At 30.1% G+C, this 18,336-nt stretch overlaps 1 protein-coding gene across 1 annotated transcript; it reads right to left on the bottom strand.

The window, feature by feature from the left end:
* Positions 1-6,038: 6,038 nt before the first annotated feature.
* Positions 6,039-10,629, bottom strand: LOC109817055 (disease resistance protein RUN1). The gene is given in 6 exon segments (XM_020382251.3): positions 6,039-6,812; positions 7,166-7,960; positions 8,070-8,345; positions 8,624-9,719; positions 9,985-10,139; positions 10,142-10,629. Coding segments are annotated over 6 exon segments (3,255 nt in total). The 5' UTR covers positions 10,496-10,629; the 3' UTR covers positions 6,039-6,233.
* Between the last annotated feature and the right edge of the window lie 7,707 nt (positions 10,630-18,336).

Raw genomic sequence — 18,336 nt, 5'->3', positions numbered from 1 at the left:
CGTAGCAGGACGAGGTCCCCTACTAACAACACCCCTCTGAGACTGAACAGGTCTGTCATAGGATCCTCTTTGCTGACCTCCCCTCCTAGATCCGGATGATCCCTCTTGAACTCTAGCGGCCTTACCGTTGCTACCACCACCCCCCAATCTCTCAATAGTCTTTGCCTTCTCAACCAAGAAAAGAAACTCCACTATGGACATAAGGACTATGACCCCCTTTTAGCACATGCCTCAACCCCTTCTACAAACTTTCTACATCTCCAAGCCTCAATTATGGGACGAGAGTAGAAACGAGTCAATTGCTCAAATCTCATAGCATACTCTGAAACAGACATGCTCCCCTGCTGCAATCTTATGAACTCTACCTCTTTAGCGTATCTAACGCTATTTGGGAAATACTTCTCCAAAAAGACCCCCTGAAGTAATCCCAATCAACAGGTACACCCCTTTTCTCTAACATCTTCCTGGTGCCTTTCCACCAGCACTCAGCCTCGCCCCCTAGCATGTCAATTGCATAAGCCAACTTCCTCTCATCAGAAGATACCAGAACACTAAAGATCTTCTCCATCTCACTCAACCATTGATCTGCCACATCAGGATCTGAATCCCCCTTGAACTGAGAAGGCTGACATCCCCTAAACTCTACTAAATCTCTCCCATCCTAAGAGACCACCAGTCTAGCTGCCTCAGTCGCAGCTCTACCTGCCCCCATCTGAGCTAAGCGAGCACTTTGCTGCTGCATCACCATGGCCATCATCTCCATAGCCCTAACGATCTGATCAAACTAAGGCCTCACCATACTAAAAGAATTCAAACATTCTTTTACTAACATTTCACCACTACAACTCACCAAAATTAACGCATATCAGAGATATGACACAACAGAAACCTAGAAGGATCACTCCCCACAGAGTATCCCAAAAGACTCGACCGGCTCTGATACCATAAAAGTGTAACAACCCGCCATGGTCTCTACACTTAGTGAAATCGTACTACAACTAGTTAACTAAGAGAATATTAAATTGGATAACACATACATACAGGCATAAATATAAGGATCAAAATAACTAAGTTTCTATATACAAAATAAAGCACCATATATGTACAGTCATCCCAAAATATTCCTTAGTGCTGGTCAAGCACAGACAAAAATTGTTACCCAAAATGGTAACTCAAAACACGAGGCTCAAACTCCCCGTCTCGCAGCGGTAACCTCTACTCCAAGCTATCCCTGACCTGCTCTCATACCAAGTATGATCATCGCAGTCCCACCACATGGAAACAGAAGGGTAAGCTAGAGTTAAAAAAAATCAATCATACAAGTACACCATAAAATCTATACTACACATGCATCCCAATCAAGTCCCAAAGGAACCTTCCATCTCAATCAATCATCCATTCATCAAACATGAAGTCAAACACCATACACTTCATCATCATGACAATCATGCAATACATGCAACTCATGATAGATATCCATGCATATCAATCATCTAATGCATCATCACGCATACACCTAGGAGATCTCCCTAACAATAGAGTTGTATAAATGACATTCCATCCTACCGAAACCACCCCAACCGTTTTCACACCCAATGCGCTCGCTCGGTCACAGCTAAACAGGATATAATACTTACTCGGGTTTACTCGGATGATGTCACTTACACAATTGGAAGTCCAGATCCACCATCAGGTATAGCACAGCTGGGTACGAGCTTACCACGACCTTGGCATTCATAACCAAGTCAATTGTGGAGTTCGCCCACCGACTACCGCAAGGATCCACGCACCTTCCCAAGTACTTGGTTAAGGGAATAACCCTCGACCTCATACCCCGCTCCAACACTAGCTAAAGACTTAGAGGAGACTCACCCAACCCAATGGCCTATCTGAGCACCACACTCCCAAATCCAGTGGCCTCCCTGAGCACCACTCTCATATCAGTGGCCTATTCAAGCACCACTCTCAAGAGACTCTATGTGAGCTCTTCCAGTTTGAAAATATTTTTCCTCTCCTCAAGTCCTAGGCTAGACTCATGCCATAAGGCATCACATGCAATTATGCATCATACATCATACATGGTCTGCCCACCATCATGATCAACAATCACACATGTCATAAGACATCACATGCAATAATGCATCATACATCATACATGGTCTACCCGCTATTATGATCAATAATTATACACAAATGAACATATACTCATGCCATATCATATTTAAACATTCATATATATCATCACTATGCATACATATGAATCACACCTCATCATACATCATATATCATACATACATGATCCAAAACTTGAACTTAACATGCATAAGCATCAATTTAAATTAATTATTTATAAACATATTCACGCACAGCGCAATTAACTCGCGCCTGGCCCAACACCAACCAATAGCTCTAAGCTCTTCCACGCCCGGCGCGCCTAACCTGCGCCCGGCTTAATCCCAGTCAGAGAGTTTCAAAACTCTCATCCAAACCAACAAATCCAGCCACATGTGCAAACACAAAACACAATGCATAGGCTCCATACAACTCAAAATAAACTTAAATCTCACATGCAGAACGGCCCGTTTTGAATTCAGAACGTCCCGTTCTGGAACTCATCTAGGACGGCCCGTTCTCCATCTAGAACGACCCGTTCTCCAACCAGAATGGCCCATTCTCCAACCAGAACGGCCTGTTCTCCAACCAGAACGGCCCGTTCTGAACTACGACTTACAGGTCAATTTAATAGCTTGGAACGGTCCGTTCCAAATTTGGAACGGCCCGTTCTGCGCTACTAAATCACCGATATTGGATTTTCTAAAATAACTTGCTACGTTACATGTTGAGTCAACCATCACTCCTTTACTAACTTAATAAATATAATTAATGTTACATATATAAATATATTAAGGGAAAAAGAGGTATACAAAGTGTCTCTATTTAAAAATAAAAAGATAATAATAGTTATTTAAAGGATAATAAGAGATTTAGAAATTAAATATTGTTAAAGTAGAAAAAATAGAGAATAGATAAATATTCAAAGATAATGAAATAAAAAGTTATTTAAGAATTATTATAAAAATAAATTAATTCAAAATTTATATACACTAAGAAGAAATATTCTTTTTTATTAATAGTATATATACTATAAAAATACTTAAAAAATTAATTCATTGACTTTAATTTTTTTTACATAATAAAATACAAAAAATAATGGAGACATTTAACTTTTTTAAAATGATAAGTTAAGATATTTTATTAAAATATGTATATGAAAAAATTGATATAAAAATTTAGTGGGGACATTTGCCCCCACAGTGCTAAACGTGCATTCGTCCTTGTATATATACACGAGGGATCTACTTATTCCAAGAATAAATTTATCGAAATATTCTTTACTCAATAACTCATGTTCTATATCAAATTTTAACAAGTCAATTGTTGAATTAATTTTTTTTAATATATAGATTAAGTCCGCAAAAATTTAAAAAAATTAAAAATTATTTAATACTTTTTTTTATTAATTCAAATCAACGTATAAATTTTTTTTTATAATTATTTGTCAATTTGAACTAATGAAATGAAATATCAGATAATTTTAATTATTTTAAAAAAATTTATAAACTTAATCTATGCATTAAGAAATTTAAACTTAATGATTAGATTATTAAAATTTAATGTAAAACATTGAGTGAAGTAAATTTAAGTAGACTTACTTTTAGAGTAAATGAATTCCTCCTCATAGTCATATATATATATATATATATGTGTGTGTGTGTGTGTGTGTGTGTGTGTGTGTATGTGTGTGTAATTAGTGATACAATTTTGATTCAATCTTTGATTAATTGAAGTCTTGAAACTTATAACTTAATAGTTATAAAATTCAATTGATGTTCAAATTCAAATAAAACTATAAACATAATGAAAATCGTGTAAAAAATATATCACACGAACAAGTAAAAAATAATATGAAATTAAGTGTTTTTAATTTTTAACTTACTTTTTAGACTTACTTTTATGCAATTTTCACCATATTCATAATATTTTTATTTAACTTTTAATTGCATTCAATAATTTTTATATAAGTGAATTTAATGAAACAAATTTCAAAAGAATAAAATCAACTCAAATTTAAGATATAAAAGACCAAAAACAATCATTTTAAGAGATAAAGATCAAAACAAATCTAAGAAATAAGAGTGGGAGTCAAAAATTATAATTTAACCTATATATATTTAATGTTAAGGAGGTGTTTAATAATTGATACATAAATTTTTTTTTCTAGTTTAGGAATCACAATTACTGGGAATCATAAATCTAAGGATTGGACTTTTGTTTTTCAATACGTAAAACTTAGTTGCTAGTTAAATATAAAGATTCAAAACACTAAAACAAAGTCTTATAAAATAGGACAGACCAAATTTGTCAGATTAACGAAGACAGACCATGCATGTATAATATAAATCTATTAGATGAATGGAGAAAAACTGAACCTATAAGACTATACAAATAAAAAAACTTTATAGGACATAAAGATGATACATTATATTTTGAGTCATAATCAACATTCTCAAAACTATGAAACATAAAGTGACAAAATTCTAACGTGAAAATGTCTCTTATATTTTTTTTTATCAAATAAATTATCAATTATCTAACAAGCAATAATTAAATGCCAAAATAAAACATATATTTTATCTTTAAAATTCAAATATTATTATTATGCTTTTGGTCATTTATCTTATTATTTTAGATTTATTTTGGTTCTTAATATATTAAAATGTTTATTTTGATCTTTTATTTTTGATTAATTTGGTCCATTAAAATAATAATAGTTTTCAATCATGTGACACAATTTTGAATCAAAATTTTAATTGATACAAGAACTTGTAAATTAGATTTACTTATATGAAAATTAAAAAATTCAATTAATGTTTAAATCCAAATGGACTATAAATATCATGAAAATTGTGTGAACAATATATCCTAAAAACAAAAATAAAATAATATGAAATTAGATCTTATTAATATTTGAGTTATTTTTTGGACTTATTCTTGTACAATTTTCACCATATTTATAATAATTTTTTGTTTGAACTTCAATTACGTTCAATAGTTTTCATAAGTGAATCTAATGAAATAAGTTTCAAATTTTGAATTAGTTATAATATGAATATTCAAGATCATATTTCAAAATTGAAAACAATTTTATTGTTGTTTCAAAAGGAACAAATCAAACCAAATTCAGTATTAAAATAAATTTAAAAAAAATGATCAAAATAAATTTAATAAATAAGATAAAGAAATTAAAACAAATACAATTTAGTCTTAATTTTTTTAAAAAAGACGAAACACATATAGTTTATCCTTTATTTATTTATTATTTTTTTAAGTGTATAACTTGATTTTTTTTAACTAATTTTTTTATATATCTTAACCTAACTTGGAAAGCTGCAATTAAAGCTTTGTGCCCCCCATTTAAATATGGCCCGGCCCAAACAGCTATAATTAATAATTAAGTAAATATGACAAAGTTAGACGTGTCCTTTGGATATAAACATGCTCATATGCTCTTGATAAGAATTGGGGCTGTGCTAGGTTTTGTTGTCCCATTGATTAAACTACCATTGTAATGCAGGTCGAGACTTAATGAGATTAACCATTTGTACAAGATTTTTTTTTTTATATCTTTATTTATAAGTTACATGTATTTTTTTTATAGAAATAATTTTCTTCCAAATGGACAAGAATACGACGAGAGCATAAAATACCACTATGAGAGTGGAAAAACTTTATCTTATTTAAATATTTAACACAGCTACATATTTAAGTTTAAAATCATTTGCTAAGTTAGAACAATCTCACATACACAAAGATATTAAGTTTCTTGGTATACTTATTTTATAAAAGTACATAATTTTAAACTTTTTTGATGTTAAATACAAATCATTTTAATTAACATACAGAATGATATTAAGTTAGTTAGTTTACTTATTCTTCAAAATACTAAGTGAAGAATTTTAAGATCATGCAAGGCCATATTGAATTGTGAATGGGTAAAAGCTATATATAGTTCAGGGAAAATCACCTCAGTGATAGCCTTGTACATAGAAGTGTAAGAAACTAAATGTGGGAAAGTGCAGAAACAACTATCAGACACAGCCAACAAATTGAAAAGAAAGATATATCATGAGCATTTCATCTCACATTATAGAACATGATGGAAGCTATCCTGATTATTTTCCATCTTCTAAACAAAGGATTGAACCTCCTTTCACAAAATTATCATCAACTTGAATGTTGTTGTATTCTCTACGCATTATTGTTGGGTTTAGTTTGTCAAGATCCTCCTTAAATACCCATTGATATCCGCAACTGCACACCTCCAAGTGCAAACCTCGTGATTGCGTGATCGTGGTTTGCATTTTGATGCCGTATAGATCACTCATTTTTTCTATTTGAAAGAAAGAAAAGAATTCTTCCTTAGTCAAATAGAGTAGCCACAAGTGATGCAATCCGATCGTTACTAGATCCTTATCAAGAAGTACTGGGATAGAGAGATTATCGGAATAAGATCTAGTTCCAAAACCAATGCCTATAGAGGATTTAAATTTAAAATTCAATGTATTTGGATCATCAAATACCACAAATACCACGCTACATGCAATGCCAATCCAGTTATTGTCATGCAGAAGGGGAGATGGGTCTAGGCTTATTGAAGTATCAACACTTAGATTGTTGAACCATCTTGGTATTTGATTTCCAGGTATAACAATATCAATCCAACCAATAGGGGTAGCTGATTCTTGGCTCACCTGGTACAAAAGTAACGTACGTAATGTGTCTTAGTTTGTAGGGTATGTTTGAACAATTTTTTTACAAAAATACTAATGAGAAGAAAAAAATAAATGAAAAAAAATAAAATAATTTTTTTTCATAATCTAAGAGTAACTTAAACATAAGTTTATTTGTATTGTTTTGGAGAAACTAGCTTTAAGAGAGAATTTCTGCCTATTATCTTATGCTTAAGTTAATTTATGAAAAATATATATTTTATTATTTATTTCAAAAGTGTTCTTTTAAAGAAATTTATCCATGCAAATCGTTAGTTAACTACATAAATGGAAAGAGAGAATGACAGGTATGCAAGGAAGAAAAGAGTGAGCACCTGAAGGACTTGTATCAGCCATGCAAAAGTCATGCCACGACAACGTTCAATATCAACAATTTCAGGACAATTGAAAAAAACTAACCCTCTTCCATAATGAGCAAAAGAGTAGATTCCTCTTATTATTGGCAATGCAGTAGGTGATGGCATCTCAGGCAAGTATCTCAATTGCTTACAATGCTGCAAGTTTAAATGTACAAGTTTGGAAAGCTTTTTGATGCTAGAAGGGAGGCTAACAAAATAGTTTCCCCCTAAATTTAAGGTTTCTAAAGAATGCATGCATCCAACAGCATCAGGGATTTGACTTAGATTGCAGAAACTTAGATCAAGGTCATGCAAACAACAGAAGCTAGGCAAGGATGGCAACAAATAACCAGCTGAATTTTTATATCCTTTAGAGAAATGGAACGGAAACACAAGTTTCTTGACGATGGAAGAGGATGTTGAATGGGAATATTGCATGGAATTTTCCCTCATATCAGCCATCTGAAAATGCTCCTCATGTTTTGGTTGAACTAACAGCTTGTTACTAAATACTTTTGGACAGCCAGAGATATTTAGATATTCAAGGGAACTCAGACCCAATATGTTGCTGGGTAGACTTACTAGATTTATGCAGTTTTTCAAACTCAAGAAAGCAAGTTTTCTTAAAAGACAAACAGAGGGATGGATCCTCTCAAGTTTAATGCATCCTTCAAGAATTATCCACTCAAGATTAGGGACCCCACTCAAGTCTGGAACCTTGATAAGATTCTTGGAGTAGCTGAGATCCAAAGCTCTTAAATTTGGCAGATACTAAAGGATCAAAGAGAAGATAGTTACACATTTTTGTTTTTTTTTAAAGCTGATAATAGTATTCTTTTTCATTTCATATTCAGAAAGTAAAGAAGATAATCTATGATACCTTTACGCCTTTCCATAGTTTTTTGATGTTGCTTTGTGGCAAGATCAATTCAACCAATTTAGTCGGCTGAAAACTTGATGGTAAATAGGAGAAAGGATATCCGTACCACTGAAGAAATTGCAGATTATTGGAAAGAAAATTGAGGCTTCCCCTAAACTTCACAGCATGGAATATGAGCAACCTAAGACGACTCATTTTGTGCATCGCTTCAGCATCAGTCGTCAATACTTCCATATTTCTTGACATGTCCAAAACAATGGCTTCATTATTTGATTCCTAAATCATTGCCAAAAAAAAAAAAAATCACCACTACAAATATACATAAAATTTGTATAAAAAAAAAGAGAACAAATAAAAGAAGATGATTAGCTTACTATTATATTTTCAATAATATATTATTATAATTAATAAATTACAAAAACATCTAAAGATTTTGTGAAGGAATTATGACCATTTCTTTAACAGAATAAATTAAAGAATAAAAATGAGAACAAAGTGTCATAATAATTAATAAAGACATTAACAGAAGTTATATTTTTAAATACCTACTTTACCTTAGCCTCCGACATAACCTTGTAGAAATCTTCGTAGAGCCATAACCTGCTCCACTTTTCAGGCTCTTTGGCTGAATTACCTTTAGCAATTTTTCTGCCCAAATGTTTCAGCATATCGTGCATTTTGATGAATCCATAAGAATTGTCTATAAGTGATTTATCAAGAAGGACTCTTATTCCGATTTCTGAATGAAATCCACAACAATTTAGAACTTTCCTCACATATAACTCCTCGTAACCGCTGAAGAAACAAGCGATATCTAGAAATATTTGCTTTTCCAAATCTTGTAGTCCATCATAACTAATTTGAAGCACATCCAAAATATCTTTGTTGGGATTCTCTCTCAGCCTAACTATGGCACTTCTCCACTCCGAGACATTTCGACCAAACAAAAATGAACCCAATACTTTGATTGCTAGTGGTAGGCCTTTAGCATATTCTAGCACATCATTTGTCAAACTTTTGTAATCATTCACAATATCTTCACTATGAAAAGCCTTTTTAGAAAACAATTTAAGAGCATTAGTACTATTTAAGAGTCGAACTTTGTAGACTACATCCACTCCATACTTTTCTAAGATATGCTTGTTTCTAGAAATTATGATGATTCTACTCCCTGCACCAAACCAATGGCGATCCACAACTAATTTCTCTAGTTGTTCAACTTCATCAACATTATCGAGAACCATAAGGGTCTTTACATAACGTAGCCTACTTCGTATCAAATTTGCTGCGTTATAAAGATTGCTTATATGAAGGTTCTCTTCATTTAGAGTTTGACAAAGCAGTTGCTTTAGTGCACCAATTGGACCAGACTCTCTATAAACTTTGCTTAAGTCGTCGATGAAACAACGAGCAGTATATTGATGAGAAATTCTATGATACAAAACAGTAGCAAGAGTTGTCTTTCCTATTCCACCCATGCCACAAATTCCCACGATGCGAACATCACCAATCGGGTCTGCAAACAAATGCTTTTCTAATTCTTCAACAGGAGATTGAATTCCAACTAGATCATTTGGAAGACTTGAAAAATCGTGACCCAATATACTGTTTATTTCTTGAACAATTTTTTCAATCTCAGCATACTCTGACCTAAAAGTTTCAAGAATACCAAAATCAGCGATCATCACCTAAGAAGGCCAAGCAAATAGTATGTGTAGAACAAGGCAATACAGTATTATTTTTTCATGTTGATCGACAAAATCTTTCCTAGAGCACATAACTTTGGACCTAATTTATTGTTACCTCGTGAAGGAATCATAAAATAACTTCTCTCAACTTATCTCTAGTTTCAGAAGTGAAAGTTACTTAAAGATTTTTCATGAACTAGTAGCACAAGAGTTCGAAGATTACTTACTTATTCCTCATATCCCAACCAGCGAGATTGGCTACTTGTGTGAGAGCTCCTCTCCATCTTTTCACTTCCTCCATCTTCTCTTTATCTTCTTTGGACTTCTCTTCATGTTTGGCCATGGCTTTCTCATAGTCTCCGGTTTGTTTCCGCACCTCGGATATGGATCAACATCATAGAAAACAGGCAGAACATGTTTTCTGGAGACATTAACGACATCAAGGATCTTTTCAAGTTCCCTCAAGCACCATGTTGAGGAAGCATAGCTCTTTGAGAAGACAACAACAAAAATCTGAGACCCTTCAATGGCTTGCATGAGGTTGGACAATATACGTTGCCCTTTGTTGAGCTTGGTGTCATCCCTAAAGAAAAGAATGCCTTTTCTATGGAGGGCACCAAAAAGATGATCCGTGAAATTGTTGCGTGTGTCCTTACCTCTGAAGCTCACAAACACGCTATATTGCTTTATCATCTCATGTGAAGAAGGGCTGCATTGGATGCTGCTGTTGAAAGCCATAGCAATTGCAACTGCTTAACTTAACTATGTTGATGTAAAATGGGTACTGTGACGTTCTACACTGCTATTATTACTGTGAGAATGCAATGCAGGAACAAATGTTTCTGGAAATATCGAAAGTGTGGGTTGTGATATGTTTTTAAAGTTCTCGAGAGCGTGTTTTTAAGGATGACTGGCGCTGACTCAGCCTTGTAGTTTACGGGTTGTTTTAATTTTGGAATTTTAAACCATATAGTCATAACTTTGCAACAAAAACCAACTACTAGCAAATAAAGACTACCAAGTAGACTTGATTGCTGTGAACAAGGTAAGTGATCGAATTTTGTATATAAAAAAAATGTAATCGAAAAGAAAGAATTTAATCATTAAAAGTGATTAACCAGTTCTTCTATAATGATTAGCTTATAAATAGATATTTTTTAATAAGAATATAATTTCTCAAAAAATTAAAAATAGAATATAAAGACTCTATTGTTTAAGGTTTGAAAAATTATATATATATATATATATATATATATATATATATATATATATATATATATATAAAGACTTTGATGAAGCACGCGTCAACGCATAAAAAAAATATACGCATCAACGCATATAAACCCTAGCTTTCACGCTATAATATAAAAAAGGTTTTTGCACATGTGAAATGTTATTCCACAGTTGATGAGAAAGAAAGAAAAAAAATATGAACTAACAAGTAGAAATACAAAAAGTATTGATGAGATGTTTAAAAGATCAAAATTTAGTGTCTATATTCCCAACTGATATTTGTTGGGAGTACTCACTGTTGCCTCACACGGACATGTAGTTGATATTATTCTTGACATTTCAGTCAAGTCGTAATTTTATGGCCCACTGTGCACCTTTCAATCATGTTCCTAATCTTATTGACCACTTTTGAATATAATGCCGGAGATGAATTGTGAGAAGGAAAATTCTCAGAAATTTCCTGTGAAGTTGCTTTGAAATTTTTTAATGGAAGACTTCCTATAAACAATGCTAATAGAGTGTAAGCAATTGTCCTTTTGTTAATAATTTTTATTTGAGTGTGATGAGATGATATAAAAAGTTGTTTAAAAATAAATAATAATTTTTAAATAAATATGTAATTTAGAAGTTGTTTCGAAATTTCTTAATGGAAGACTTCCTATAAACAACGCTTAATGGAGAGTGTATGCAATTGTCCTTTTGTTAACAATTTTATTTGAGTGTGATGAGATGATATAAAAAGTTGTTTAAAAATAAATAATAATTTTGAAATAAGTGTATAGTTTAGAAGTTGCTTTGAAATTCTTAATGGAAGACTTCCTATAAACAACGCCTAATGGAGAGTGTAAGCAATTGTCCTTTTGTTAACAATTTTATTTGTGTGATGAGATGATATAAAAAGTTGTTTAAAAATAAATAATAACTTTTAAATAAGTATGTTGTTTAGAAGTTGTTTTGAAATTTCTTAATGGAAGAATTCCTACAAACAGCGTCTAATAGAGAGTGTAAGCAATTGTCCTTTTGTTAACAATTTTATTTGAGTGTGATGAGATGATATAAAAAATTGTTTAAAAACAAATAATAATTTTTAAATAAGTATGTTGTTTATGAATTAAAAAATATGTTTTTTTATTTTGATTATTTCAATGAACAATAGAGAAGACAAACTATTCTCACAAATTAAAAAAAAAATAGTTATGCATCATCAACTTTGGTTATTTATGAGTAAAAAATTACTCCTTAATTATTGTTATATATTTTTCATTCTAATGTAATTTCTTTATTTTTAATATTAAATATTTGTATACACAATAAATTAATTGTGTAAATTTTAATATTATTTATTATATTTAATCAAATTAATATTTAATTATAATAATTACATTAATTTATTAAGTTGTCAAAAAGTGAAGTGTAAATGAGAAAATCATAAAAGTGTGGATTGTTTATAAGATCCTTGGAGAAAAATTTGTAAAAATGTAGTGTGTTTAATTGTTTAAGAATGATGTAGCATGATGTATCTCATTTAAAGTAAAATAAGAATTTTAATAAGTTACTTATAAGAACCACTATCAGAGATGTTCTAATTGGTGATTTAATTAATGGATGTCCATATTCAATATATATTATTACTATTTTATTCCATTATTATCATTTTTATCTTTTGTACCTATTCAACTACCATATATATGCCTATAAATAAGCTAGTGTTCTCTTAGAAATAATAATTTGCCATATTCTCTTTCTCATATTGTCTTCTTTATTCTCTTTGTCATTGTCTTTCTTTTCACAATACATTATCATCATGATAGTCTGTTTTCCATTGTTGTAGCAAGGTACAAGACAAAGTTGCATGCATGGTTTAGTTGTTTATTACCTTCCAAAAACCAAAGGACTCAACCACATTGAAGAAAATCATATTTTCATCAAATTCATATTTCAAGGTTGGTTATTCATCTTTCACACTATATATTTGATAAAATACTTGTATTATTTACATGATTTGTGAAAATTATATTTATCGCAAAGGCACTATTGAAAAGAAAATTCTACAAAACATTCTTGAAATGTGTCTAAAAGACCCTATAAAAAAGAAATTTTCATATTTATTATTTTTCTCAAACCAGAAGTGGAAAATATTGCATAAATTAAAAAGGGACAAAATGAATAAATTGAATCGTTGTGTACGAGGATGATACTATTTTTTTTTCTTCTAAATTTAAAATTTATATACAATTTAAAAGAAATATTTGATTGCCAAAAAATTATGATCTTTTTAAAAGTTCACTATGATCAAATGCATTTACATTTACAAGATTTTAAATATGTGAGTATAATTCAATATTTAGAATTACTTTTAAATTAAAATTGTGTGGAGAAAAAAATTATTGATGAATATATGTTAGAATTTTTTTTTCCAGTTTTCATGCATCTAATTGCTCCTACAACAGTAATATACAAAATAAGAAGGTTTAAGAAATATTCTAAATTAATTTCTTGCCTCCTTGTGACTGAGCAAAATAATTATGTTTTATTATAAAATTACAAGACTTGCCCAATGAATTATGCTCCATTCTCATAAGTGAATGCAATAACATATGACATACAAATAGTGGTCGTGAAAGTAGTCATGGTTGTGGAGCTAGTCATTGTTGTGGTCATGGCCATGGTTGTGGAGGTAGTCAAGGTCATGGTTAATTATGAAGAAAATTAAATGAATATTTTTTAGCACTAGAAGTGGAAAATAATGAGAAAACTAAGAAAAATGGTGGACATGGTAACAAACATGAGGAAAACATATGTTATCATTGTGGTGGCAAGGTTATTGGTCAATTATTTGTCCTACACCAAAGTATCTTATTAAACTTTACAAAGAATCACTTAAAAGCAAGAAGAAAAAGATAATGACACATTTTGTATATGAAGAATATGATTCTGATTATGGTTATATACATGTTGCTCACTTAGATATTATTAATTTCTTTGCTAATCCAAATAAAAAAAATGATTGTTTTATTGGTGATGGAAGTGTCAAAAAATAATTTTTTTCTTCTTATTTCTTGCTATTGAATTTATATTTAGTGTCATTTTCAATATTTCTTATGTTTTGATGTTGTTGACTTATGAGTTTTTATTATGAAATAATTAATATATAATTTACTTGTTAGATTGTTGCCGTTTAAAATATTTTTATTATTTTCTTTTTTATGTTTATTATTATTATTATTATTATTATTATTATTATTATTATAATATTTACACTACAAGAAATTTTAAGATTATAGATGACCAAAATTTGGCAGATTACAAACAGATAATAATCCATTAATAAATTGCTCGTTTTCAATTATGAGTAACTTTTCAACGACTTTATCAATAAATACATTCGTGAGTAATTACTGACAGATATATTTTTTTTAAAAAAATAAAAATAAATATATATATATATATATATATATATATATATATATATATATATATATATATATATATATATAATGGTACAAGGGTACCAAAAACCCTTTTACAAGATTTAGTGTGGCTATTATAATTAGTATAGTCTCAAACATATTCCCCGTGTTAGGATACTACAACACACATACCCCCATTTAATTAATATACTACCTATGACCCCTTGGCAGGTTACCAATTGTACCCACACACCTGAACAGATTGACCATAACAGGGTATATGGTGTTATTGACTACCCAACTAGCAACATCATGTCAATATATATTGCCACATCGTGCTTGGTGGCACCCTATCCTTGAGGCATCCAAGTGCGTGGCATACCCCATAGTACCCATGGCAGTAGTGTCTTAAATCACATCTCCTTAAGTGATTCATTTGCATGGCCTAGCATGGCATTCCCTCTACCTCTATTTCTTAATTACCGACGGATGTATTCGTGTATATTGTTAATAATATTTTAAAAAGTTATTTTAAAATTATATTAAATAACACTCTTGTTTAGTGCAACACTTATCAGATTTGACTTTTTAGTAACTTTACTCCACGATACTTCACACAGTTTCTTGTTGGTTAAAATTCTTCACTGGTCAAAACCTTCTGTGTGTAGTCCTTTTTAAGATATTCGTCTACTTTTAGGATCAAAGATTAACCCCACAATTCACTTGCACATTTTCTGGAAAACTTCTCAAAAAGTCACCTATCCCTAAATTACTCCATGTCAAACACACTTAATTGTGAAGTTCTTATAGAATAAGTTACCAAATAATAGATGCATCTTATTACTATAGATAGTACAAATTAATTCCTTTAAGCCATCATCAACTATATAATCTCATATTTGTACAATCTTTGGATCCCTCTCGTTCCGGTATATTTCACAAGTTAAAATATAATATAATATTATAATTTTTCTGTAAATTAAAAAATACTAATATTTTAGTTTGTGTATTTCACAAGTTACAGTTTTATTACTTATAATTAAAATTTATAATAAATTATTTATATAAATAAGTATTATACTTAAATCAATAAATCATATTTAAAATTTGTATAAATATATATTAAATTAAAATTAATAACAATGAAAGAATAATTAACTTCTATATATAAAACACAAATGTCTTTCTTGTGCCATAGTGTTTTTAGAAACTTTTCTTTGACTAGAAGAATTTTATATATTTTTTAACTTCTTATCTAATTTATTAGTTTTTATTTATCATAATTACTTATGAATTAATTTTATTATTTTTAAAATAAATTATTAATAAAAAATAATTACACACGGATGCATCCGTTGGTAATTATTCACAGATACATCTATCGACAATTACCCACAGATACATCCGTCTGTAATTACTCACATATATTTTCATCGATAATTTCGTGGATATTGTTGATAATATTTTTAAAAAATTATTTCAAAATTTTATTAAATAACAACCTTATTTTATTAAAAATAATATAGTTCAAAATTGGTAAAATTATTATAAATATGAAGAAATTACTTTTTAATTTTAGACTATCATGCACCAATGTCATTTCACCAATTATATATTTCTCAATTTAAATAAAGTTAACTATATAACATTAAAATATATTGACAAAAAATAATTATTTTATACTATCATTTAATTATAAATTATATATATAATAGTTGGTATGGAAAATTAATTAGCATGATAAAATTAGTTAAGTATTTAAGAATTGAATTTGTTAATCTTTTATCATTATATTTTTTTAAGTTATCAACAAACGTTTTTTTCATTTTTAATGAACAATGTTTTAGATAGATCATCCGTGGGAAATATCTGTCTAAAATATCATAATTTTCCCACGGAAAAAATCCATGGGTAACATTTATCTAAAATTTTAGACAGATAAAATCTGCGAGTAATATTTGTCAAAATTTTTTATTTTCCAAGTGGACACATATACGTCGGAAAAATCAGTTGTTAATATCATTTTTCAGACGGATATTTATCCATAAAAAAAAATTATTCAGTAATAAGTGTTTTTTTTGTAGTGTTATATTATAAATAATGAATATTGACACTAGCATCAATAATGATATGTCTCGTTGATAGTGTAATGACTCACACAATTATCAAGAATAATATTTTTTTCTCAAATTTAGTAATGTACGTGAGAAAACAATGTTAGTATTATATTTGATACTACAAATATAATTGAAGGCTCTGAAAGAACTAATATAGTATTACCAAAATGAATAAAGTTGCATATTAAAAATGCATTAATTATATTTTTTGTAGTTCTATAGAAACTTCTTATTAAGTTTCAAGTTCATTTGTTTAAATGGGTACCATATTGAAACAAACAATGAAAGAAATGTAAAATATCTTTATATCATAAGATTTTACTTGAATAAGAAACAAGTGTTGGAAAAAATTACCTGCTTTTTCCCATGGTTTGTATTACACATATATTAATACAATTGAAAAATATATTATCGTAAATCAAAAGTGTACAAGTCAAAAATAAACTTGTGGTTGTTGGCATGATCGATCTATCATGATACGAAAAATAATTAAAAATTCATGTGAGCACTTATTGAAGAATCAGGACATTCTTTAATATAATATTTTCTTATGTATTGCTTAGTCCCAAGGTAAGTTAATAATTAGTCTATCACCAACAAAAATTAGGGATGAATATATCTTATTTTTAAAAGCGTCATAAAGTGATATTTGCAAACCAATACTCCCACCTATGGACAATTTAGATATTTTTATGATTTTAATTGATGTATCAACTAAATGGGTCACATGTGTGTTTATTATCAACTTGTAACCATGTGTTTGCAAGATTATTAACTCAACAAATTATATTAAGAACTCATTTTCCTAATTATCCAATTAAAAAAACATTTCAATATATAGTTAATTCACATCTTATACTTTTAATGAGTATTGTATATCTATTGAAATTGATAATGAACATCTAGTAGTACAAGTTCATACATAATGGACTTGTTGAATCATTCATTAAACATTTAAAATTGATTGCAAGACCATATTTTCATAAAATCAAAACTTTCAATGTCAACTTGGGAGCATGAAGTCTTGCATGTTGTAGTATTATATTGTACCAGGGCAACAAACTATTACAAATTCTCCCTTTTACAATTGGTTTATGATGAACAACCTAGTATTTCTCATTTAAGAAGATGAGATAACAATAATTTATTCCACTCACTAGTGAAGAATGAGGCTTTTACGCCACCTCTTTCTCATCGGACTTAACAAAAGCTGACATAAAAAAGAAGCGGTGGCATTTTTATAATTTTTGTGAAATTTTTTACGTTGGACCTGGTAGGGTCTGACGTAAAATGTAAAATCTACGTCGGACACAACATACAACCGACATAAATTTTACATTTTACGTCGGACCCTACCAGGTCTGACGTAAAAAAAGTAGCGAAAGCGAATAAAAAGAGTGCATGAGAGGCACATACATGCACGCACTCACTCGGATCTCATCACTTTTCTCTGTATAAACTCTCTCTCTCTCCTTTGTTGCTAAATTATTTTCTCTGTCTTCTGCAGAGTGGGGTGAACTTTTCATTACTCGTTCGCACATTGTTGCAGCTCAGGTATGAATCGTTAACACCTTTTTTGCTTCACATTGCTATTGTGGCTATTTGTTCTATTCGGTCTTTATGTTGTTCTATTTGTTTGGGTTGTTGGCCTTTTTTCTGGGTTGTTTTATCAAGCAGAACAGCCCGTTCTCCAAGCAAAACGACCCGTTCTGCTTGTACTCATTATGTTTTTTTTTGTTTACAACATTTTTATGTTGGATCTTGGCAATGTCCGACATAAATTTACGTCAGATTTCACAACTAACGTTAATTTACGTCT

The sequence above is a fragment of the Cajanus cajan genome, chromosome 8 (genome assembly GCF_000230855.2).
Source record: "Cajanus cajan strain Asha chromosome 8, NIPB_CcT2T_4, whole genome shotgun sequence".
In the NCBI taxonomy this organism is placed as follows: Eukaryota; Viridiplantae; Streptophyta; class Magnoliopsida; order Fabales; family Fabaceae; genus Cajanus; species Cajanus cajan.
The sequence above is the reverse complement of the archived record's forward strand: the minus strand, read 5'-3'. Positions and strand labels throughout refer to the sequence as shown.